At 34.1% G+C, this 27,375-nt stretch overlaps 1 protein-coding gene across 1 annotated transcript in view; it reads right to left on the reverse strand.

The window, feature by feature from the left end:
* GLIPR1L1 (GLIPR1 like 1) overlaps positions 1–24,487 on the reverse strand; it is a 31,035-nt gene extending 6,548 nt beyond the window's left edge. Inside the window, exons 1-3 of the mRNA XM_021678541.1 lie at positions 24,311–24,487; positions 10,766–11,011; positions 7,530–7,630 (exon numbers count right to left, since the gene is read on the reverse strand). Of these exons, the coding sequence (XP_021534216.1) occupies positions 7,530–7,630; positions 10,766–11,011; positions 24,311–24,487 (524 nt within the window). The remainder of the gene's footprint in view (positions 1–7,529; positions 7,631–10,765; positions 11,012–24,310) is intronic.
* Between the last annotated feature and the right edge of the window lie 2,888 nt (positions 24,488–27,375).

Below are 27,375 nucleotides of genomic sequence, written 5' to 3' on the forward strand. Positions count from 1 at the left end.
ATCTTTAAAAAAATAATAATAATAAAAATAAAATAAAAGTCCTTTTCATTTCCATATGAATTTTATGATCAGTTCGTCAATTTCTACAATAAAAATCTGGAATTTTTGTTGGAATTATATTGAGTCTATAGATCAGTGAAAATTATGTCTTAACAATATTGAGTCTTTTAATCCATTAACAAGGTATAAGCTCTTCAATTATTTGTATCTTTGTTAATTTCTGTCATGAATATTGTGTAGTTTTCAGTGTGAAGGTCTTTCATGTCTTCTGCCTGGTTTATTCCTAGATAGTTTATATTTTTTGATGCTGTTATAAATGGTATTATTATTTTAATTTAATTTATGATTATTTATTGCTAGTATATGAACATGTAACTGAGTTTTGTATATTGATCTTGTGTCCTGAAAAATTACTAAGTTCACTTGTTAGTTTTAGAAGAATTGTCAGATTTCATTGAATTTTTTTTATATAGACCTGTAGACCAGAAGTCAGCGAAGTATGGCCCATAGGCCAAGTCTGGCCTATTTTTGTGCCGTCTGCAAGCAAAGAATTTTTTTTTTTTTTTACATGTTTAATGGGTTCTTTAAAACAAAATAAAAACAAAGATGAAGGTAACAATATATATGGCACGCAAAGCTTAATATATTTACTCTCTGGTACTTTACAGAAATTTTTTTTTTACTATTGGTATAATATTACATATAGGTTTTTCACAGCTGTCCTTTATTAGGTTTAGGAAGTTCCCTTCTATTTCCAGTTTTCTGAGAGCTTATATCAGGAATGAATGCTTAGCTTTTTCTCAATCTATTGAGATGATCATATGATCTTTATTTTTAGGTTGATTAATATGGTGAAATACATTGATGTATTTATTTTTTTTATTTTTTAAAGATTTTATTTATTTATTTGACAGAGAGATAGAGAGAGAACACAAGTAGGCAGAGAAGCAGGCAGAGGGAGAGGGAGAAGCAGGCTCCCCGCAGAGCAGGGAGCCTGATGCAGGACTCAATCCCAGGACCCTGGGATCATGACTTGAGCCGAAGGCAGCCGCTTAACCGACTGAGCCACCTAGGCGCCCCTGATTGATGTATTTAGAATGTTAAACCACCTCTATATGCCTGGAATAAACTCCATTTGGACAAGGTGTCTTAGGCTTTTACTATATTGATGGATTCAAATACTAAATTTTGATTAGGACTTTTGTACATATATTCACAGGAGATATTGCTCTGTGGTTTTCCTTCATTTCATTTATCCTTTGCAATTTGTGTCCTTGGAGGAATTTTTCCATTTCACCAAGTTGCCTCTTGATTGATTAACCCCACTTTCATTTTTTTTTTTTTTTGAAAGAGAGAGAGCGCACACATGAGACTGCCATGTGTGAGTAGTGGAGGAGGGGCAGAGAGAGAGAATTTTAAGCAGGTTCCACACTCAGTGCAGAACCTGATGCAGGTCTCTGTCTCACAACCCTGAGATCATGACCTAAGCCAAAATCAAGAGTCAGAGGTTTAACTGACTGAGCCACTCAGACACCCCAACCTCACTGTCATTTTGAAATTACTTTCTTTAGCTCTAGTATTATTCTTTGCTCTAAAATCCACATTATTTGTTATTAGACCCTGCTGCTTTCTTTTGACTAATGTTAGCATAGTAAACCTTTTTCCATTCTTGTACTTTTAATCTATTTCTGTGTGTTTCTTTGTTTGTTTATTTAAATTCCAGTATAGTTAACATATAGTGTTATATTAGCTTCAGGTGTACAGTATAGTGATTCAATAATTCTATATATTACTCAGTGTTTATCATAATAAGTGTACTCTTTAATCTCTGTCACCTATTTCACTGATTCCTCCAACTACCTCCCCTCTGGTAACCCATCAGTTTGTTCTCTATAGTTAACTATCCTTTTTTTATTTGTCTCTTTGTTAATTTGTTTGTTTTGTTTCTTAGAGTCCACATATGAGTGAAATCATATGATATTTGTCTTTCTCTGACTTATTTCACTTAGCATTATACTCTCTAGATCCATCCTTGTAGTTGCAAATGGCAAGATTTCATTATTATTATTTTTTTTTTATTTAAGATTTTTTTTTAAATTTATTTATTTGAGAGAGAGAATGAGATAGAGAGCATGAGAGGGGGGAGGGTCAGAGAGAGAGGCAGACTCCCTGCTGAGCAGGGAGCCCAATGTGGGACTCGATCCCGGGACTCCAGGATCATGACCTGAGCCGAAGGCAGTCGCTTAACCAACTGAGCCACCCAGGCGCCCCAGGATTTCATTATTTTTTATGGCTGAGTAATATTCCATTGTATATACATACCACTTCTTTATCCATTCATGAATTGATGGACACTTGGGTTGCTTCCGTAATTTGGATATTGTAAATAAAGCTGCAGTAAACATAGGGGTGCATATGTCTTTTCAAATTAGTGTTTACATATTCTTTGGGTAAAATACCCAGTATTGGAATTACTGGATCATATGGTAATTCTGTTTTTAAGTTTTTGAGGAACCTCCATACGTTTTTCCAGTGACTATACCAGTTTACATTCCCCCCAATAGCACACGAGGGTTCCTTTTTCTCCACATCCTAACCAACACTGGTTGTTTCGTGAGTTTTTGATTTTAGCTATTCTGACAAGTGTGAGGTAATAATCTCATTGTGGTTTTGTTTTGCATTTCCTGGTGATAAGTGATGTTGAGCATCTTTTCATGTATCTGTTGGCCACATGTATGTCTTCTTTGGAGAAATTCCGTTCCTGTCTTTGACCCATTTTTAATTGGATTATTTGGTTTTTTGTGTGTGTTGAGTTGTAAAAGTTCTTTATACATTTTGGATACTAACCCTTTATTAGATATATCATTTGCAAATATCTTCTCCCATTCAATAGGTTGTCTTTTAGTTTTGTTGATTGTTTCCTTGACTGTGCTGAAGTTTTTTATTCTGATACAGTCCCAATAGTTTATTTTTACTTTTGTTTCTTTCGGCTTAGGAGACATATCTAGAAAAATGTTGCTATGGTCGATGTCAGAAAAAGTACTGCCTGTGCTCCCTTCTACGATTTTATGGTTTCAGGTCTCACATTTAGGTCTTTAATCAATTTTGAGTTTATTTTTGTATATGGTATAAGAAAGTGGTCCAGTTTCATTCATTTACATATAGGTGTTCAGTTTTTCCAACACCATTTATTGAAGACACTGTCTTTTTCCCATTGCATATTCTTGCTTCTTTGTCTATTTTGGGGCTCCCTATTCTGTTCTATTGACCTATGTGTCTTTTTGTGCCAGTACCATACTGTTTTGATTGCTATAGCTTTGTAGTAGATCTTAAAATCTGGGATTGTGATACTTCCAGTTTTGTTCTTCTTTTTCAAGATTGCTTTGGCTATTTGAGGTCTTTTGTCATTATGTACAAACTTTAGGGTTATTTGTTCTAGTTCTGTAAAAAATGCTGTTGGTATTTTGATAGTGACTACATCAAACCTGTAGATTGATTTGGGTAGTATAGACATTTAGCAATATTTGTTCTTCTAATCCATGAAGTGGAGTATCTTTCCATTTCTTTGTATTGTCTTCAGTTTCTTTCATCAGTGTTTTATAGTCTTTTAACTCTTTGGTTGAGTTCCTGGATATTTTTATTATTATTATATTATCTTTAAGCTCAACACGGGGTTGAACACACGACCCTGAGAACAAGTCTGGAGCTGAGATCAAGAGTCGGATGCTTAACCAACTGAGCCACCCAGGTGCCCCTTATTATTTTTGGTGCAACTGTAAATAGGATTGTTGTAAATGTTAATTTCTCTTTCTGCTACTTCATTATTAGTGTATAGAAATGCAATGGATTTCTGTGCATTGATTATGTATCCTGCAACCTTACTGAATTCATTTATCAGTTCTAGTAGTTTTTTGGTGGAGTTTAGGGTTTTCTATATATAGTGTCATGTTATCTACAAATAGTGAAAGTTTTATTTTTTTATTTTTTCCTTACCTATTTGGATGCATTTTATTTCTTTTTCTTATCTGATTATTGTGTCCAGGACTTCCAGTATTATGTTGAATAAAGTGGTGAGAGTGGACAGGCTTGTCTTGTTCCTGATTTTAGGAGAAAAGCTCTCAGTTTTTTTTTTTTTTTTTATCATTGAGGATGATGACCTTTATTATGTTGAGGTATGTTCCCTCTAAACCTACTTTGTTAAAGGTTTTTTTTTAAATCATGAATGGATGTTGTACTTTGTCAAATACTTTTTCTGCATCTATTGAAACAATCATGTTTTTTATCCTTTCTCTTACTCATGTGACATATCATGTTAATTGATTTGTGAATATTGAATCACCTTTGTATCCCAGGAATAAATCCCACTTGATTGTGGTGAATGATTTTTTAAATGTATTGTTGGATTCGGTTTGCTAATATTTTGTTGAGCATTTTTGCATCTATGCTCATCAGAGTCATTGGCCCATACTTCTCTTTTTTTTTGTGGTTTCTTTATCTGGTTTTGGTATCAAGATAATAGTCTCATAGAATGAATTTGGAAGTTTTCCTTCTTCTATCTTTTGGAATACTTTGAGAAGACTAGGTATTAACTCTTCTTTAAATGTTTGGTAGAATTTGCCTGTGAAGCCATCTGGTTCTGAACTTTTGTTTGTTGGAGTTTTTGATTATTGGTTGAATTTCATGGCTGGTAATCAGTCTGTTCAAGTTTTCTTATTTCTTCCTGCTTCAGTTTTGGTGGGTTATATGTTTCTAGGAATTTATCCATTTCTTCTGGGTTGTCCAATTTGTTGGCATATAATTTTTCATAATATTTTCTTATAATCCTTTGTATTTCAGTGGTAGTGGTTGTTATTTATCCTCTTTCATTTGTGATTTGGTTTATTTGAGTCTTCCTTTTTTTGTTGTTTTTTTTGGTGAGTCTGGTTAAAGTTTATCAGTTTTGTTTATCTTTTCAAAGAACCAGCTTCTGGTTCATTGATTTGTACTATTGGGTTGTTTTTGTTTTGTTTTGTTTCTTAGTTTCTATTTTATTTATTTCTGCTCTAATATTCATTATTTCCTTCCTTTTGCTGGTTTTGAGTTGTGTTTTCCTTTTTGAGCTCCTAGAGGTGTAAGGTTGTTTATTTGAGATTTTTCTTGCTTCTCAAAGTAAGCCTGTATTGCTATAAACTTCCCTCTTAGAGCAGCTTTTGCTGTATCCCAAAGATTTTGGACTATTGTGTTTTCATTTTCATTTGTCTCCATGTATTTTTTATATTTCCCCTTTGATTTCTTGGTTGACCCATTCATTGTTTAGTAGCATGTTATTTAACCTCCATGTATTTATGTTCTTTACATATTTTTTTCTTGTGGTTGATTTTTCATTATTTCTGTCTTTATATTTAAAGTGTGTTTATGTAGGGGCACATGGCTGGCTCAGTCAGTGGAGTTTGTGACTTGATCTCAGGGTTGTGAGTTTGAGCCCCACATTGGGTGTAGAGATTACTTAAAAATAAAATTAAAAAAAAAATGTGCTTTTGTAGGCAGCATATAATTGGTTCTTGATTTCTTATCCTTGGAATCTCTGCCTTTTCTTTGGGTTTTTGTATCATTTAAATTTGATGTGATTATTTTTTTTAAGATTTTATTTATTTATTTTGAGAGAGAGAGAGAGTGGGTGTGTGTAGGGGGGGAAGGGGCAGAAGGAGAGGAAGAAAGAGAGAATCTCAAGCAGACTCCAGGCTGAGCGTGGAGCCCAACACAGGGCTTGATCTCATGAACATGAGATCATGACCTAAGCTGAAATCAAGAGTCAGATGCTTAATTGACTGAACCACGCAGGCACCCCGATGTAATTATTGATATAATTAGGTTTAAGGCTATCATCTTATTTATTCTATTCATCTCCTCTGTTCTTTGTTCCCCTTTTCCTCTTTTTCTGCCTTTCTTTGGATTAATTCAATATTTTCTTTAAATCTAATTTTATCTGCTTTGTTGATGCCTTTGCTATAAGTAGTTTTATTATTTAAGTAGTTGGAGCTTATAGTATGCATCTTTTACCTATCACAGTCAGTTTAAATTATTGCACTTAACAGAATAGAAGAATCTTAATATACTTAGATTTTTCTCTTTTAGCCTTTATGCTGTAGTTAGCACATATTTTAATTTTATGTAGTTGTAACTCTCATAATACATTGCTATTATCTTTGATTAAACAATTATCCTTGGAAGAGAATTAAATAATAAGACAAACTGTATTACTCACGTAGTTACCATTTCCAGTGGTTTGAAAAAAATCTTTTAATTTTGAAATGTATTTTCAAATGATATAGAATTCTCAGGGGACAATTTTTTTTCTTCCAGTATTTAAAGATATTGCTGTTTTCTCTCTGACATTATTTCCACTGAGAAATCTGCTGTCATCTTTATCTTTGTCCCTCTGTATGTAACATGTCTTAGTTCTCTGACTGCTTTTAAGATTTTCTCTTTATTACTGGTTTTGAAATGTTTTATTATAAAGTGAGTTGGTATAGTTTTCTTCATGTTTCTTGTGACTTGGGATTTGTTAGCCTTTTTGGTTCTGGGAGTTTATAATTTTCCTTAAGCTTGGAAAGTTTTGGGCTATATTTCTTAAAATATTTTCTGGCCCTGCCTTGTTCAGGAAATCAATTCTGCCTAAACTTACCTCACAGATAACTGATGCTCTTTTTATCTTTTTTGGATTTGTTTTCCCTATATATTCTATTTTGGATGATAATAAATAAGTGTTCAGTAGTTCTGCAATTTCTCTGGTATTTATAAAAACTGTACTTTGCTTGAAGTTTTAAGGCTATGAATTTGTCCTTCTTGTTTTTGTTTCTGATTGAGAGGCAACCAAAGAAAATACAGAGATATACACATTTGTACTTCTCCATAGCAATTTTGGCACATCTCAGATCCTTTTTGCAAATTATGTATATTTATTCTTTGCCTGTGTTTTCATTTTTTATACATTTTTAAAAAATTTTGGTTGTTAAAAGAGTTGGACTATTAACTGATTTTTATCTTCTTCCTTGTACAGATCTATTGGGATTAGAGTTCCAGAATTTCATTTTTGGGGACTCCCATAGGCTAATGTTATATTTCCATTTATATATGCAACTATTAGCAAGGCAATTAAAAATTATGGTAGTCTTTTCTTAGAAGAATGTGCATTTCACTGTCATTCTCAATCATTTACTCATCCCGGTTATGTCATATTAGAGAAACATCTGCCAATCTATTTTGTGTCCCAAGTATTTGGATATTCCTGTAGCAATGTATTTATATTCTTTTTTTTAACTTAAACAGTTTCTATAATTTTCATTCTCAAGTTTAAGTATTTCATGACAGGTATAATATTTTACATAAGGTAATGTTCTCTCACCACCTTCTATTTTAATGTATTTCTTGAGTAGCACTACAGAGGGAGACTTCAACTTATTAAAAATATACTGGTCTCTTTAGTGTAAGGTTCTATTTTGAGAACAATTCTTTTAATTTAAAATATTTTTAATAGCAAAATAACTTACGAAGGTCCATAGTTGCATATGAATATTGCAGTTTCAAATCCCCCAAGTTTAGGACACATTGTCACTGCACAACCAACTTTATATGAATTGGCCCAAACTACCTATAAGGAAAGGAATTTTAAAATAAAATATGCAAAACAACTTTATGCAAACAGTGTATTATGGGAGCAGGTATAATCTTTGTCATGCTACCAAAAATGAATGCACATAACTATACTCTCTGTTTATTTTCTTAGTTTTTAATATTAACTTTAAAACAATTATTTTGTTAAGGCTACTTTCCTGAGGCCTATCTATCTAGTTTTCCTCACTGTTAATTCTCATAAATCAAAAGGAGAATATACCATAAAGACAAAATTGTATTTTTTCTAGATGACTTATGAAATATATTTTAATTTTCTCTATGGGCATATTATATAAATGATATCAAAATCAGACTATAAATGAAAACAGTAAAACTTTTCTTTTTCTCAGAAAAATTCTACTTCATTTTTTAAATTTTGTGGTCTTAACCATATTCTTACCTTTGTTAAGTAAACAAGAGACAGATAAGAATAGAGATTAAGAACATAATGAGTCTTCTGCAAAAGATGCCTGCCACAGAGATGATGTATCTTTATTTTTGTCTAGTTGCAAAGAATAGTAAAGTTATCAAAATGAAGATGACTCCTATGGAAAACTAGACAGGAGAGAGAGAAAAGAGTGAAGATTACTATTTCTTTAGTAATAGTAAGAGATGAGAGAAGAGTAAGAGAGAAGTAAGAGATGAGTGTTGCTTCTAACCATGTGTGTGGCTTTAGAGACTGACAGCAATTCTGAGCTTGTTTCCTACTTAATAAAATGAGATTAAGCTTGATCCTTAAAATATCCTTTTCCTTTTGAATGTTTCAAAAAGTTAAAAAGCCATACAATTGCAAGTATACATTTTTTTCCAAGAATTCATGTTTAAAAATTTGGTTCATGAGTATGTGGCTACTCCATGAAATTCTATTCGCTTAATGTATCTAAGTTACGATTCTGTTTTGGCTTTGAGAATGGTAAAAGTAAATATTGACTGTGTAGGTTTAAAATGTATTGCTTTCATTAAAGGGACTAGATGTGACAGTATGAACATTGGCTGTAACTTCAATATGAATATCTGCAAATAGTAAATGCAGGAAATTTTTAGCTCATTTTGTTTAGAACATTAAACAAGATATAGTAGCTGAACAAGTAGAAAGAATGCACTCATTCCTAATTACTTAAGCATATGTGTAAATTAGCCAGTGTGGAGTGAGCTTCCAATTCTGATGTAGCAATGATAGTGGAAAAGGAGTATTTGGGAACAGGTTCCTTTTGACTTGAAGCAAAAGAGAGAGACAAAGGATTATGTAAAGGCTGTGAGTTAGTCTTAACGCCGTATTAGGGATATAACATTCTGCTTGTTATCAGTACACCTGACATTTGGATTCCATTCTTTTGATTTTCCCAGCAGTAGCCAAACCATATTCTTTGCAGACATCTATCCTGAAAAGGGTTTCCAGACTTACAGTGTCCTCTTGTTGGACAATGAGTGAATAGAAGGGGAACATGGAAGCTGCTAATCTCTTTGTTCAGTGCTCCTCTGATAAAAATGACTTGCTTTAAGTCACTATATACTAATACATCTTATAAAGATGAGTGAGTTTGGAGAAGAAAGTTAGCTCTTTTTATTGCTTAAATGGAGCTTCCTACGAGTTCAGTGCCATTTTTAGGATTGGTTTTGTTTAAAAGCGACTTCCACTTCTCACCAAAAATTCCCACTGAAATAACCAGAATACTTGGAAAATAATGAGAAATAAAGTGGACATCAGTATCTTGAAAAGGATAATGCCCTCTGCGAGTTGAGGGGAAAGGATTCAGGCAGTACAATTGTCCCAGATTATTGCTTTGAGAGCGTTTCCAGGCCATGGCTGGGGGTTGGGAGTTAGGAAACCAGCAGAAGCTTGATGGATTCACACAACTGACAGGCAGAGCTGATTGGGGAGACCAAGGAGGCAGGAGTTTAGAGAATATAGTACTGTGGAGGTGAAAATCTCACTGTGATACAACTGTAGAGATCTATAGGGAATCCTCATGGTCAATTCAGCAGAGCATTAATCAGCATATATGTGAAGAAACTACCCGAGGCCTGGGAAAGAACCATTCTAAAAACTAGAAGAAAGATGCTAAGACTTAAACAGGGCCAGGAATAGAGCCTGTTACTACTAGCCACTGGAAAATACCAATTTCTAGGGCATTGGTAGAGTATGCACAAGAGTCTTGCTTTGCAAGAACCAAAAGAATTTAAAAAATTTCAGGTAATGTAACTGTATTCCAGAAGGCAGTTCAAGAATATTTAGAGATATATAAATAAACCCAGCATTCAACAAGGCAAAATTTACAAATTTGGGAATATAATAAATTTACCCAGCAGCATGATAAGAAGCAGGAAAATTTGACCCATAATGAAGAGGGAAAATCAGTCCATTGAAACTAACCCAGAACTAACCTAGATGCTAGAATTAGGAGGGAAAACATTAAAATAATGATTATAACTGTATCCCATATGATTAAAAAGCTAGATGAAAGATAAAACATACTAGATACGGTCATTGATTGATTAGTGAACTTAAGATAAAGCAATAAGACTATCTGAAATTAATCACAGAAGAAAAAAATCAGGAAAAGAGAGAAGAGAATATCAGTCAACTGTGGAAAACTTCAAGTGGCCTTCTACATGAGTAACAACTCTGCAAGGGAGTAGCAAACGAGAATGACAGAAATATTTGAAGAAATAATGGCAAATGTTTTTCAAAATTTGATTTAAACTATAGAGATACAGTTCCAAGAAGCTCGTTATACTGCAGCAGAAAAAACTGCAGTACATTATTATGAAATTGCTTATGACCTGTAATAAAGGAAGAATTGTAAAAGTGAGAGCAAAAAGACACATAAAGTACAAAGGAATAAAGAAAAGATTATAGTAGATTTCTTGTTGGAAACAATACAAGTGAGATGACAGTGGAGTAAGATTTTTAAAGTCCAGAAAAACAAACAAACAGATGAAACAAACAAAAAATTCCAGTACATAGAATTCTATTCCCAGTATAAATATCTTCCAAATGAAGATGTGTTTTTAGATACTCAAAAGAAACTCAAAAGAAAATGCTAAAAAATTCTCTTTTGATAGAAATGTGCATAAATAAGAACTAATCAACAAAATGTCAAATATTTACCTGTGTATAATGGCCACAAGCTTTGGAACATGATAGGGTATTATAATCATAAAATTCAGTTTCATTAAACCAAGCAACAACAGTAAATTTTGGTGGAAATATGCTTAATCCACCTAACCAGATATTTTCTCCAACAAATTGAAAAGTTGGATGGCATCTGTATGACATTGATAAACAGGAGTTGTGTTCGAATCTGCACTTGTTTGCCCACGCTTTAGCAACCTTCGCTAAACCATCATCCCAAGTCTGAAAGATAAAATAATTTAAATTGAATCATGCATATTTGCTTGGATTAAAGCTATTCTAATGATCGTAATCCAATTTTGTTTAAGTTTATTTTAATAAAATATAGATTTTTTGGTATTATGTTTACAGTTATTCATTTTTTTAGTTCTACTTCAGAAACATTTAGTACCCACTCTATGGCAGTTTATCTTTCAATTTCCAATACCTTGCAGATGGCCTTGCACACTAGAGGCACTCAACAAATATATTCGAATGTCATTTAAGTAAGTCAAGAGTTCACAGTCTAGTAATTCGGGTCATGCAAATATATCATAAGTGAGAGATGAGTACCCATTTATAAGTAAAAAGGGAAAATGCCTCTTAGCACACCAGGAATAGAATTTCCTTAATTTGATCAAGAATATCTACCAAAACCAAAAAAACAAACAAAAAATGCTACAACAGGCATCAATATAATGGTGAAATATTGAAAACTTTCCCCCAAGATTGGGAATGAAACAAGATGTCTCATTTTTTCTATTTAAAATAATACAGGAAGTTAGTTGGTATAATAAAATATGTGAGCTATAAATACGTAAGAAAAAAGACATAAAATGTATAATGACTGGAATCTGTCATTATTCATAGATAACAAGACTGGGTACATAGAAAATTCAAACGAATACACAAAACTATGGGAAAAAAGTGAAATTATCAGTTTCCAGATATCAGGAAAATATACAAAATTGTATTCCCATATATACTTCAGAAACAAATAATTAAAATATAACAAATATATAAAAATAAATTCAATAAATGATATAAAAAAATCTCTACACTAAAAAAGCTACAAAAACATCACTAAGATTAATTTGTAAAGACTTAAATAAATGGATATATGTAAAATGTTTATGAACGGGAAGATTTAATATAGATAAAGGATTGGATATTGATATTTAATCCACTTCTAAAAAAATCCAAGTAGCTTTTTTTTTGGTGGAAATTGACTTCAAAATTTATATAGAAATTCAAAGAACCAACAATAGCTAAGACAATCTTTAAAAAGTAAAACAAGGCTAGAGGACTTACTGTACCAGATATCAAGACATCATAAATCTACACAAAGACATTGTGGTATTGGTATAAAATATGGATAGACAAATATCTCAATGAAGCACAATAGAGTCCAGAATCAGTTTTTGACAAGAGTGGCAACATCCTAATGTAGGTATTATTGGCAAGATGATTTTTTTAATTTAAGTAAGCTCTATGCCCAGTGTGGGGCTTGAACTTACAACTCCAGGATCAAGAGTCACATGCACTGCCAACTGAGCCAGCCCCTGGCAAGATGAATTTTTAAAATATTTTTATTTCAAATTAATCGTAAATTCACAAGAGGTTACAAAAATAGTACACAGAGGTCCTGCGCAAACTTTGCCTGGTTCCCCCTCGATAATGTTTTATGTAACTATAAAACTATATCAAAATGAAGAAATTGACATTGGTACAATCAACAGACCTTAAGATTTCAGTAGTTTTACATGCATTCATTTGTGTGTGTGTGTAGTTTTATGCAATTTTATCACAAGTAACCACCCCCACGATCAAGATACATATAACAAATTGTTCTATCATCACAATGATTCCTCATACTAATGTTTAAAAGTCATACTCACTCATTCCCCCATCTAGTCACTATCACTAATGTGTTCACCATCTCTATAGTTTTGTCATTTCAAGAATGTTACATAAATAGACACGGTATGTAACCATTTTGAGATTGGTTTTTTTTCACTCAACAAAATTCCCTTGAGATCCGTCCATAATGTTCCATGTGTTCATAGTTTATTCCTTCTCATTGCTGAGTGGTATTCCACAGTATGGATATACCACAGTTTGCTTAACCTTCACCTACTGATGGAAATTTGGATGTTTACCAGTTTGGGTTATTACAAATAAAGCTGCAATGAATGTGTGTGAACAGGTTTTTGTGTAGCAGTTAAGTTTTCCTTTTTCTGGGAAAAAGGAAAAGGAAAAAGTGCCCTAAGAAGGCAATTGTTGGGTCATATGTTAAGTGTACATGTGTTTTTTTAGAATAAAAGGCCAAACTATTTTCTAGAGCAGCTGCAACATTTTAGATTTTACATTCCCACCAGCAAAGTATGACAGATACAGTTTTTCTACATCCTCTTGAATATTTGATGTTGTCACTGTTTTTTATTTTAGTTTTTCTAACTGGTGTGCAGTAATACCACATTGTAGTTTTAATTTGTATTTCCCAATGGCTAATGTGTTGAACATATTTTCCATTTGTGTGTCCTTGTAGTGAAATGTCTCTTCAGTCTCTTGTTCATTTTCTAATTGACTTTTTTTTTTTACTGTTGAGTTTTGAGAGTTCTTTATATATATTCTAGACAGCAGTTCTTTGTGAGATAAGTGGTTTGTGTATATTTTCTGCTATTCTGTAGCTTGTCTTTTTATGTATTAACAAGGTATTTTAAAGAGCAAAAGTTTTTAATTTTGATGAGGTTTAACTTACTGACTTTTTTTTAACTTGCAGTTTTGATGTCATGTATAATCAAAGTAATCTGCCATATTAGGAAGCCTCAATAGCTGTAGATTCTGAGGCTTTTCCCCACTTTCCCTTCTAAAAGTTTTATAGTTTTGTGTTTTACATTTGTTCTAATTTTTGTATAATATGTAAAGTTTAGGTCAAAAATTTTTTTTATTGTTTGTTTTTTCTTTTGCTTATGAATGTCAAAAGTCTGTAGAGTTGTTCATAGTATACACCTGAAGGATCTGTAATAATATGCCTGATTCATTCCTGATATTGGCTATTTGTGCCATTATCTTTTTTATTAATCTTTTCAAAGAATCAGCTTTATATTCCACTGATTTTTTTCTATCATTTTAATTTGCAACTTATATTGATTTTTCCTCTTCCATTATTTTCTTCCTTCTGCATGTTTATTTTGCTTTTTTCTTGTTTCTTTAAATAGAATTTAGATTATTTAAGAGCTTTCCCCTTTGTAATATAGCCATTTAGTGCTATACATTTCCCTCTCAGCACTGCTATGGCTGTATTCCATAGGTTTTGATATATTGTATTTTCAGTGTGTATTTTGAAGTTTTCCTTGAAAGTTCCTCTTTGACCCATGGATTATTTATAAGTGTGTTTAATTTCCAAGTGTTTAAAGAATTTATTATCTTTGTGCTATAGATTTCTGGTTTGATTTCATTGTGTTCTAAGAACATACTCTATATAATTTCAGTTGTCCTAAATTTGTTGTTTTCACTTTATGGTTCAGGATATGGTCAATCTTGGTTAATGTTCCACAGGCACTTCAAAGGAATGTGTATTACTTAGTTGTTGAGTGGAGTCTTCTATAAATGTAGTTAGATCCTAGTTGGTTAATGGTATTAAGTTCTTCTATATCCTTGCTGATTTTCTGTCTGCTTGTTGAGCAGAGTGTTGAAATTTTCAAATGTAATTGAGAACTTCTCTATTTCTTCTTTCAGTTCTATTGGTATTCCTTACTATATTCTAAAGGTCTGTTGTTTGGAGCATACAAATTTTTTATTAAAATTTCTTTGATGGATTGATTGTTGTATCATTATGTAGTGTTGTTCTCTGGTGTATTTCTTTGCTCTGAAATCTACTCTATCTGATATTAATAAAGCCACTCCTGCTTTCTTTTGATTAACTTTCATATGACAGTGTCTTTCTCCAACCTTTTACTTTCAATCTACCTATATCATTATATTTGAAGTGAGTTTCTTGGTAATTGCATATTGTTGGCTCATGTTTTTGTTTTTTTTAAAATTCATTCTGATATTCTCTGTTTTTTAATTGATGTATTTATACCATTTACATTTAATGTCCTTATTGATAAGTTAGAGCATAATCCTACCATTTTATTGTTTATTTTTAATTATCCCTTTGTTTTTCATTCCTGTTTCACTTTTCCTGCCTTCCTGTGAGCTACTTAAACATTACTTAGAATTGCACTTTGATTTATCCATAGTGTTTTTTAGTATATATATATATATGTTTTAGTGGTTGCTATAGATATTACATAATTTATGTAACTTGTCACAAACTACTGGGGCCAGCATTTTACCAGCTTGACTGAAGTATAGAAATATTGCTTCCATTTATGTTCTTTTACCACTCACTCCACCAATAATATAATTATCTTAAATATTTCTTCCACATATATTAAGAACTATATCAAACAATATTATAAAATTTGCTTCAACTGTCACACCTAATTTAGAAAACATAATGGAAGAATACTTTGTTATATTTACCCATATTTTTACCTTTTGCCTTGTTTTTTCTTTGTCCCTGATATTCTGAGGGTCTTGTTTCATCATTGTCTTAGTGTTTGAAGAAATTTTCTTAGCTATTCTTTTAGAATGGGTCTGCTTATGACAAATTATTTTAGTTCTTCGAATCTGAGAGTGTTTTTTTTGTTTTTTTGTTTGTTTGTTTTAATTTAATTTTATTATGTTATGTTAATCACCATTTTATTATGTTATGTTAATCACCATACTGTACATCATTAGTTTTTGATGTAGTGGTCCATGATTCACTGTTTGCATATAACACCCAGTGGTCCTAAATTTCATCTTAATTCCTGAAGTATATTTCCTTTGGGTAGGATTCTTGGTTGACTATTCTTTGAAATTGAAATTGAAATTGAAAATGTTGTACCACTTTCTCTGGGCTTCTGTGATTTGGATGAGAAATTTGATGACATTGAAATTGTTGTTTTCCTTTAGGTAATGCATTGGTTTTTTTTTTTCCCCCCCACTGCTTTTAAATTTTTTTCCTTGTCTTAAATTTTCTGAAGTTTGATTATGATGTATCTTGGCATGAATTTCTTTGGGCTCATCATATATGGGCTTCACTCAGATTTATTGTGCATGTTTTTACCCAAATTTTGGAAGTTCTCAGCCACTATTTCTTAGGATATTTTTTCTGCTCCTCCCCATCTTTCTCCATTCCTTCTGGGACTCCAGTAACATGAATAGATATTTTGTTCTTGCTGTATAGATTCCTGATGATCTGTTTATTTTTTTGTCTTCAGTCCATTTTCTCTCTATTGTTCAGATTTGGTAATTTCTATTGTTCTATTTTCAGGTTTACTCATTTTTTCTTTTGTCATATTCATTCAGCTATTGAGCCCATCCAGTGAGGTTTTTTTTTTTTTAAAGTAATCTCACACCCAACATGGGGCTCAACCTCATGACCCCAAGATTAAGAGTCTCATGCTCTACTGACTGAGCCAGGCAGGCACCTCCATCCAGTGAATTTTTATTTTCGTTATTATACTTTTCAGGTGTATAATGTCCATTTAAATCTTCTTTATAACTTCCATTTCTTTGCTGAGACTTTTCTACTTTTTCATTTGTTTTAAGCATTTTTATGAGTGATCTTTGAAGCATTTTTATGATGAGTCCTTTAAAACTTCTGTCAGATAATTCTAATATCTATGTCATCTGGGTGTTGGCATCTGTTGTGTTTTCTCATTCATGTGGAGATTTTTCTAGTTCTTGGTAGGATAAGTGATTTTTCATTGCATGCTTGATATTTTGAGTTTTATGTTATGAGACTCTAGATTTTACTTAATCCTCCTGTTTTAGGAGAACTTCACTAACACTGTTCCAGTGGGGAAAAAGGAATACTGCCTCTTTATCACTTGATTGGTGGATGAAAGTCTAGGCTTCCCACTCTTACTATCCCTGTGGGATACCTTGTTGCTACTGGAAGGAGATGGACATCTACGTTCCCCTTTTGCTGACATCATCATCCCACTGGGATAGTAAGGGTTGCCTTTTTATCACCAGGTGGGATGAAAATCTAAGCTCCCTACTTGGCCTCTGCCAATACCACAGGAGAGGAAGGGGTATCTCAATACCTTGTGGGACTGGAAGTCCTGACACGGCCTCCACTGATACGATGGGAAGGTTGTTATCAGGGCCACTTCATTACTGCTGGGTGGTAGTAAAAATCCAAGTTCCATGATTGGCTTCTTCTGATAACCCTGGCTAAGAAGGGAAAGGGAACCATATTACTGCCTCATGAGGGCCAGAAGCTTCCTCACTTAGCATCCTCTGGCACAACATTGGTAGAGAGGAGGTAAGAGGGGTGGTTTACTAGCATCAGTCAAGGATGATAGTTTAGGCTCTCCACTTAGCCTTTGTTAAAAAAGATAGGAAGGTTGTTGCTTCCCTTCCTCACCGCCACTGTTATTTGTCCAGAATAGGATGGTTATTGTTTAAAAAAAAAAAAAAGGTTTCTTCCTTACTAGACTGCCTTTTTCTTTGTCAAGAGAGAGCAGTCTTTTCTTGAGGTTTTATTTTCTGTATCCATTGGTATTTCTGGATTTTAGGCTTCTTTCATGCTTAGTCCAGGATATACAGGAGTCAAAAAGGAAATACATGGAACTCACCCTGTGTCAATCCTTGAGTCTTGGAGTCTCTAGCTACTTTGTCTGCTTTTTTTCTTTACAACTTTAAGAGTCTTCTAATATTTGTCTTATATGTAATATCTGAGGTTTTTTATCTATACTTAATGGGAGGGATAGTGCAAATGGATCTACTCATGTCAGGAAGATGATTTTTTTAAATTTTTTGCTCATTGTACATCCCATTTCTTTTTTTTTAAGATTTTATTTATTTGAGAGAGAGAGAGTGAGAGACAGAGAGCATGAGAGGGGGGAGGGTCAGAGGGAGAAGCAGACTCCCTACCGAGCAGGGAGCCAGATGCAGGACTCGATCCCGGGACTCCAGGATCATGACCTGAGCCGAAGGCAGTCGCCTAACCAACTGAGCCACCCAGGCGCCCTGTACATCCCATTTCTATCTCATAACTCCAAAAAAGACATTCCCAGCAGGTAGATAGGTTCTCTGTAATTCCTTGCCTCGAGAATTGTGGGTATGGCCGAAAGCTTAAGTAGCTAAAAATAAAGGCTACTACCAGTATTAGAATCATAGCCTTGAGCATACAGCAAGATTTCAAAGGGAAGAGTAGGATGGTAGCCTAGGAAAGTAGACTATCTAACATAGTTCTCCCAGCCTCCATCAAGATTTCTGTGTCAGAACTGTCCTGGAATCATGTCCAAACCTGGAAGGATAGTGATATTGGCATCCCAATGGTGACTAGTTTGGAAGGATAATAATGATTATTGACTTGACTATTAAAATGATTCCCCTATCTTTTGGAACAAAGACCCAAGGTTTTTTTGTATAATAATGGGGAGAAAGGAGTCCCTAAAATGTTTAAGATTGCATTTTTAATACCCTTATCAATGTGAAGACTAAAAATTACAATTAGGGTGACTTAATGGAAATAAATAAATGACATTTCATTTCCATTTTAAGATTGTATATTTAAATTCATACTACTAATTTCATTGGCTAGCTACTTATATTTTTTGATATTTTAATCATTCATATTCCTTCAAACTACAAAAATGGTTACATGAAAAACTTTGTTTACAGTAGCCAAGAGAGACTTCAGCAGGTCCTAGAGGGTGATTCATAATTTACTCTTCTGAAAAAATGAATAGACTGAGTGATGAGTTCTCATATACCACCCCTCACCAAAAATTATACATACTTGGAAGAAGTAAGATACCACAAACATAGAATATCCATTTTTTTCATAGTTACTATAAGACAGATACAATTGCAGAACCAAACAAGAAATCAGCAATAGCAAACAAATATTTTCAAGCCAGGCATTTTCACTTAATATATTCCTAGCTATAGCTTTTATGCAATTCATTCCTTTTCCAAGATATTTCAATTTAGCTATAGACTCTGGAGGTGTTACCTCCTCTTAACACCTTTGAGAATCCTAGTTTTTTGCCTGAATCATTGGGAGGTTTTTTCATTTTAAAAGCAAAAAAAAAAAAAAAAAGACCAGCTTAAATTTGGTATATATTTTTTTATTTGTTAAGATTTTATTTATTTATTTATTTGAGAGAGAAAGAGAGCACTCAAGTAGGGGGAGGGTCGGAGGGGGAGGAAGAGGGAGAGAGTCTCACACTGACTCCATGTTCAGGGTGAAGCCCAGTGCAGGGCTCCATCACACGACCCTGAGATCATGACCTGAGCTGAAACCAAGAGTCAGATACTTAACCGACTGAGCCACCCAGGTGCCCCTAAATCTCGTATATATTAAAAATATATATATTAGTTAAAACATAGTTCTAATGGGGAAGTGAGTAGGGGGATGGGTTAGCCCGATGATGGGTATTAAGGAAGGCACGTGTTGTAATGAACACTGGGTGTTATACGCAAATAATGAATCATGAAACACTACATCAAAAACTAATGATGTACTGTATTGTGACTAACATAACATAATAAAAAAAAAACAAAACACAAAAAAACCCCCATAGTTCTAATGTAGAATATCTTGTACCAAATCATCCCCTATCAAAAGTATGGTACAAGAGAAAATTACTCTCTCATTCTAATTAAGACCTAGTCTTAATATACAAATGGTGAACACAATGGCTTTGAAAGAGTAGGAATTAATATCTGATGGGTAAGGAATTATATGCATTTAAAACATGTATTTCAAGCCAGTTCAAACACACATAATATGTATAAATTATAATTATCTAGATGTATGTATAACTAAAAAAAATCTATTTGCATTTTAGAATCCCATTTAGAATCCCCACTCTATAAAGCTCATTTCCCCCTGATTGAATAATGTAATTAAACATCTTTCTAGAAAAAATATTTAATACTGCATGATCTCACATATATGTGGAATCTAAAAAAACAAACTCATAGATACAAAGAACAGATTGGTGGTTGCTGGAGATGGGGGTGGGTGAAATTGGTGAAGGAGGTCCAAAGGTGCAAACTTCCAGGTTTAAGGCAAATAAGTTCTGGGGATATACAATAAAACATGATGATGTGACTATACCTAACCATACTGTATTGTATATTTGAAGTTGCTAAGCAATTAATCTTAAACATTCTCATCCTAAGGAAAAGAATTGTAACTATGTGAGGTGATGGACATTAACTAAACTTGTGGTAATCATTTCACCATATATACATATATCGAATCATGTACACTTTAATACAATGGTATATATCAATAAAAAAATGGAAAAAAAAGGCCTGAAAGCTTTCAGGGTTTATTTGTTAACATAGCATCATAGTCTACCATTTTCTGATAAATACAGAGTTGTTTTTTTTAAGTTTAAGTAATAATCTCTATACCCAATGTGGGGCTTGAACTCACGACCCCAAGATCAAGAGCCACATGCTCTACCAACTGAGCCAGCTGGGTGCCCCTGATAAATATAGAAATTGACATGAGAAATGAGGTGCTTAGTTTTCCTGGATGATCAGTAGTGAAAGACAGGAGAATCCTGTTGAAGACTCAGCCAACAGTTAGCACTTCTGCTTCTGGCCAAGTTGGAGTAGCAGGACCAGATTTACCTTCCCACTTGAAAAAAATATGTGAAAAAGCAGGTGTCAGCACACATAACATGAGGCAAAAAAGGCCAGTGCTCCCTGAGAGTAGGGAAGCTAACAAGGTAATCCTCAGTTTACTGCCTTGAGAGAATTTTCAGGCCATAAAGAAGTACCAGGAAAGAGACACCTGCATGGAGAGAGAATTCCAAAGATGTTCAGAGGGTCCTGCTTGAGTATTTAGCAAAGTATTGATTAGCACATGTATATGAGGAACCTACCCAAAGTCAGGGAATGAATCACTCAAAAAGGTAAGAGAAATATTACCTAATGCTCATTCAGTCCTGGGAATAGTGCCTCTTCTCACTAGCCAGACTGGAAAACCTCATAATCTTGGGAATTGTATAGAGTACTCAGAAGGATCTTGGCTTAGTTGTGGGAGATATTTATCCCTAGACTAAACCATTGTTTTTTTCTGCCCAACAAATCTTAAAAACAAGACTCAAATGGATCAAAATGCCAGGTAACATGAATGCATGACAGGAAGAAAGTCCAGAATATTTATAGAAATACAAAAATAACCATCACCCAACAAAGTAAAATTAGCAGTATCTGGCATCTGATAAGAAATTATCTGCATACAAAGATGCAAGAAAATACAACTCCAAATGAGAAGAAAAATCAATCAATGAAAATCAAACCAGGACTGACACAGATGTTAAATAGTAGACAAAGCAAGACTGAGAAAAAAAAATTAATTAAAGGAGCATCAGTGAACTGTGGGAAACTTCAAATGGTATAATGTACATGTAACTGGAGTCTCTAATATTTTAGTAGACAATGGCTCAAATTTTTCTCTTTTGATTAAAATCTGCAGATCCCAAAATTTTAATGAACCCCAGGAAACATGAACAATGTGATACCAGGGCACATCAGATTGCTCAAAACCAAGGATAAAGAGAAATTCTTAAAAGTCACCAAAGGAAAAATGCATATGATATACATGGGAACCAAGAAAATGATCCAACAGATTTCTCATCCAAATAATGTATGAGAAGATAGAAGACAGTGCGGTAACATCTCTAAGGTTCAATTTAGAATTCCACACACAGTAATAATATCTAGCAAAAATTAAAGAGATCAAAAGGTGTCCAAAGATACAGATTTCCAGTTATAAGATAAATAAGTACTATCCATATAATGTACAACATGATTGATGAGGAGAATGAAAGCAAAAGAAATGTGGATAAAATTAAATTTCCTTACAACCTGCAGCCCACTGACGAATACTTGAGATAGGCAGAGTAGGAGATTCCTCAAAAAACTTTTATTAATTTTTATTTTTTTTAAAGATTTTATTTATTTATTTGAGAGAGAGCCCAAGCTGGGGAAGGAACAGAGGCAGAGGCAGAAGCAGGCTCCCCACTCAGCAGGGAGCCACTACCCGGGCTCAATCCCAAGACCCTGAGATCATGACCTGAGCCTAAGGCAGAAGGCAGTCGCTTACCGCTTAGCCGCTTAACTGACTGAGCCACCCAGGTGCCCAACTCACAACTGTTTTAATGTTAATGCTTTGATAGAGGCAAAAAGTAACCTTAGCTTGACAATAGCCAGACCTCCAGGATCCTGTAAGTCCTCTTTAACATATGCAAACCCTTTTGGAAACTTCCTTTGTCTTTAGCCCCCTCTCCCAACTTAAAAGTATATAATCAGTTGCTCCTCACAATCCCAGTGCAGCTTTTTCTGCCCTTGGGTCCTGGCCCTGTGCTTTAATAAAAACCCCTTTTTGCACCGAAAACATTTCAAGGTTTCTTTCTTGATCATTCCCTCTTGGCCCACATCACATCAGTGATGATTATGATTAACACTGCTATATGATATACAGGAAAGTTGTTAAGAGAGTAAATCCTAGGAGTTCTCATCACAAGGAGAAATTTTTATCCTTTTTTTCATTCTTTTTTTTGGTAATTGTATCTATATGAGAAGATGGATGTTACCTGAACCTATTGTGGCAATCATTTCACAATATATGTAAAGCAAACCCTCATGCTGTATGCCTTAAATATATACTGTGGTGTATGTCAATTATTTCTCAGTTCAACTGGAAAAAATATATAGTTAATAAAATTGCATGATAGGGAAAAGATTAAGGAGAAACAAAGACTTTTATAATATAAAAAATGGGTAAGATTAAAATCAACAGACCAAAGTATAAGAAATGTTAATGTCATTTAGGCAGAAGGAAAATACTAGGTGGAAATATGGATCTGCACAAAGAAATGAAGAGCACCAGAAAATGTAAAGGGTAAAATAACAAAAGCTACTGCACGTTTACAAACTCAAAACTATAAAATAAGGTAAATGCAAAGAAGGCTTGTTTCCATGTCTTCTCCACCCTAGTCTTTTCTTCACTCTCCTTCAGCTAGCTATTTAAATTTAAATTAATATTATGTATATCCTTTTATTGCTTCCTTTGGAGAACATAGCGTACACAGGTGTTTATATAGAATGTGTATATTTACATATATTTGCATATGTATATGTGTACATATTTACATATATATTCATAGGATGTATATATTTACATATATACACAAATATATGTGTATATATATTTAAATAGCATTTTAGTGACATAAGATAGTCCTTAAAAAAATATTCAAATAAGTATGCAGGAAATGCTGTATAGCAAATCCATGTCATTGACCACCCTAACCTATTGGAGATTAAAGTACAAATTATATATTAAACTAGTTTAACAATTATGCATTAAAGAGATCAGTTTATTTTTGTTTAATCAAGTGTTTCCCAAACATTGTTGAAACCTCTCTCCCCTCAAAAAAATGCTTTCCCATATAGAATAGTGCAGTTTTGAACTTTAGTGCCTGAATTGTGATTTTATAATACTTTCATTTTATTTTCCATTGGATAGAAAGGAAGAAAGCTGGAATAGATATGTTTTACAATGTAGCTACATCTGCATAGCACATAAGCAAAACTATGCTGTCAACATTTATGTTCATAATTTCATAATGATATATCTGCATGCAAGAAAATGCAAGGGAAATTTCTAGTGATAAAATTTATAGTCAAGCATTTATTTAAAAACTATAAATTCTTTTATATAAATTTTTATTATCTATAAATTTTTAATCAATTTTATGCTCATTCTTCAGTAGAGTACTCTTTTGCCTTAATGTCTATATGATGGAAGTCTGCAAAAGACACCATCAGTTCAATGTTTTTGGAATTAAACTTCACATATTTATTATTTTTCATGGAAATGACAATCTGATATTCAAATGTTGATTTCACTATTTACATCCTCGTAGAACATTCTAAAAAAGGAATACTACACATGTAGTACTGTTTCAACCTTGAGTTCATAAAATGTAAAAGGTAAGAGGACAAGAGAATCTCCATCCCTGTGCTATTTCTTTTATATGAAGTATCTTGGTTGTGCGGTTTGGGAAGTACTAGCCAAAATATGGGGGTGGGGTGGGGAAAGCTGTGAGAAGTTGCAAAGTACATTTATCAAGCCTTAGTGATGAAACCAAGCAACTCCCAAACACCTCCCCTCTGGACCCACCACCCTCCACCCCTTCCCCCCACCCTCATCCCCATTCTTCTTTCTCCCTCGCTGCCGCCCCCCCGCCCCCAAAGGGAGCTAAGCCTTGGCAAGATACAGCTTCAAGTTTTCCTTTTTCGTCCACTCTTATCGCTACCCTGGAGGATAGCCCGGCTAAGGCGTGATTCTTAACTGCATGCTGAAAGTCCAGATTAAATTCATACAAATGAGTCTATCAAATTTAGCTCCCAGATACTTTAGGATGAACCAGAGAAATCAGATCCCAGCCGGTTCTTTCTCACCATGTATTTCATGTCAGCCGCGGGGGGCCAGACTTTGCTACGCATTTCGTTATGAGCCTTGATGCACTGGTCTTTAAAACTCTGGTCTTCGATAGAGGGGACTTTAGTAGACGATTTACTGGCTACCAGACAGAGACCTAACGTCCATAAGCAACTCAGTTTTTTCCTCAGAACCATGGCGGGATGCAAAGTATGCTCTGACTGCGTGGACCAGTAACGGTTCTGCCAGCCAATCTTCCTTGGCCCCTGGGGACCACGCTCTCTGCTGGCTCCATCCTCCCACAGAAGCTCGAGCTCAGCGTGGGGATGCTCAGCAGGCTGGCCCCCAGAGCGCAGGGCCAGAACCTGAGGCAAGACAAGGCAGCAGGATTAGCGCATCACAAAGCCCTGGGCTACAGGAGAAAAGCCTGAGTCGCTGTCTCGTGCAGGGTTTTAACCATCCAGGGCGCTTTCTGCGGACCCAATCCAGAATCACTTCGGAGGGCCCCTGAATTGCAATCCAGATTGCAACAAATAGGCGGCACAGTGTTATGTAAAAAGGCAACATGTATTAGATGCTGAAAACGGACCAGGCCTGTACAAAACTCTCTATATTAGTTACACATACTCAGCTTTCATATATAGTTTTATTGTTTTAAATAAACTGCAGCATTATACTGCCCATATCTCCAGAAATTGGTAATAAAGCAAGAATAGGCATTTTGTATACTCCACATAGTGTGATTATTGCTTTGTGGAACATTTAATAATTTGCGTTTGTTTTCTCATTTGGAGACAGACTGCCTAGAAAGATAAAAATAGAGAGGTGCAGCCAAGTAGTTCCTCTGGACAAAATCTCATACTTGATATTTGAGTATGGAACAAACCTACGGTTTGGTTACTAGTAAACTTCTGAGAAAGGATAGCTTTAGTGGGCATTCTAAAGACTAAGGCAGAGTACATTTGATCTTATTTTACCTACATTGCAATATAAACCAACTTCATTTAGCTTAATATTTTAAATCCATTATATCAGTTGTTATTTAATAACAAACCAGCATTTTGTGTGTGTGACATTAAATGACATTTTCCAGTATTTCTGTGTTTCAAATAAATATCTTTATTTGATGATTTGAGGTTGCTTAAATGCCATTTAATTCAAGTAAATACATATTTATATCTACTGAATATTCTAGTCGATAAATCTTGCCACTAAAAAAAAACTTTGATGCAACTAGTTACCATTTTTAAATAGAAAATAGAAAATTAGGGGGTGCCTTGCTGGCTCAGTCGGTGGAGCATGTGACTCTTGATCTTGGGGTTGTGAGTTCAAGCCCCATGTTGGGTATAGAGATTACTTAAAAATAAAATCTTAAAAAAGAAAAAAGAAAGCAGAAAATTAAATTATAAAATGGGAGAAAAATACAAGGATCTTAATGGAAATTCTATTGAGTAGTGGAGAAAATATTTGTCAGCCTCCGCTGATGGAAAATTGCAATATATGTGACTTTAGCATTACTTACAGAGTTCAAACTGAGCTTTTCATATCCCACACCCCAATCTGGATCCTTCCACAATTTCCCTATCTCAATTAATTACAGCTTCATCTTTTTGATTTCAGGCCCCAAACTTTGGAGGCTTTGGTCTCTTAGCAAATTCTGTTGCCTTTGTCTTTTTATTTTCAGAACTTGATCACTGCTCAGCATTTGAAATGGTACTCCTTGATTTCATGGATAATTGCAATGGCTTCCTGGTGGAGTTTCCTTCTCCTGCTCCTAACCTATAGTTTATTCTCAAGACAGCAGTCAGAAGGATTGTATATAATCTTTAGCATACTTAAATACTTTTGAGTGTCTCTTATATTCTAGGCGTTATTTCTGATGGTTGGGATTACAACCATAAGAAATAAAACAAAACAATCTGCCTTTCTGGAATTCTAGTGAAGGGAGGCAGAGAATAAATGATAAACATAATAAATAAATTCTATAGCATGATAAACCTGATAATATATACGGAAAAAATAAATCAGGCTAAGGAGTTTGGGAGCACTGGGGTGGGTGTGGAGGTGAGGGTGGCAGGTTGTGATTTCAAATAGGGTGATCAGTGCGGATGTCTTTGAGATGGTGACTTCTGAGCAAATACTTGAAGGGGATGCAAGAGGGACGCATATGGCTACTGGAGGAAGAGTGTTCGAGGAAGAAGGAGTTCAAATACAGGATGGAACTATAATACTTGGCAAAAATCATGTGGAAGATGGGAGAGCTTACTGATTATAGCTGAACTATTCTAAGGTCCTTATATTCCTGGGGAAGAGTAGAAATATGGAGTAATTTTGACTTTGTTAAGTGATGCATACATGTTAAACATTTAAGAATCACTATTAAAAAAATAAGAATACCAAACCATAGAGGGAAAACAATTTTTTGAGCATTTCTAGGACCTCATTCAATTGTCTCTATGTATACTTATCTTCATATTCATGTATTTAAAAACAAATTCTCAACACAACATCCAAAATGATCCTATTAAATCTAAGTCAGATCACTCCTCTGCTCAAAACCTCCCAACTGATGGCTTTCCACAGCAGTCAAAACAAAATCCCAAGGTTATCCTCACTATTACCTTCAAGGCCCTAACTGAAGAGGCCCTTTTCTGATCTCATCTACTTCCTTTCCCTTCCTTTTCTCTCCTCCAGATACTCTGGCCCCTTTATTGTTCCTTAAAAAAAGTGAAGGTCCTGCTGCCTCAGGGCATTTGCTCACTTCTTTTGCCTAGAACTCCTTCTTCCAGAAAGCTACATGGCTAGTTTCTAATCTCTTTGAAATATTTGCTCAAATGTCATCTTTTCAAAAGACCTCACAGTGGTATTTTACATTACCCATCCTACACCTATCACTTCCTATTGTCCTTTTTCTGCCTTATATTTCCCCATAACCCTTATCCTCATATCATATGTAATTTATTTACATTTTCATTTCTCCCTTCAATTGAGTGGAAGCCCCATGAGGCAGGGATTGCTTATTATTATTATTTTTACTCCTGTATCCCCAGCATCTCAAAAGAGTTCAATATTTGATGAACAAATT

This window comes from Neomonachus schauinslandi, chromosome 5 (genome assembly GCF_002201575.2).
Source record: "Neomonachus schauinslandi chromosome 5, ASM220157v2, whole genome shotgun sequence".
Classification (NCBI taxonomy): domain Eukaryota; kingdom Metazoa; phylum Chordata; class Mammalia; order Carnivora; family Phocidae; genus Neomonachus; species Neomonachus schauinslandi.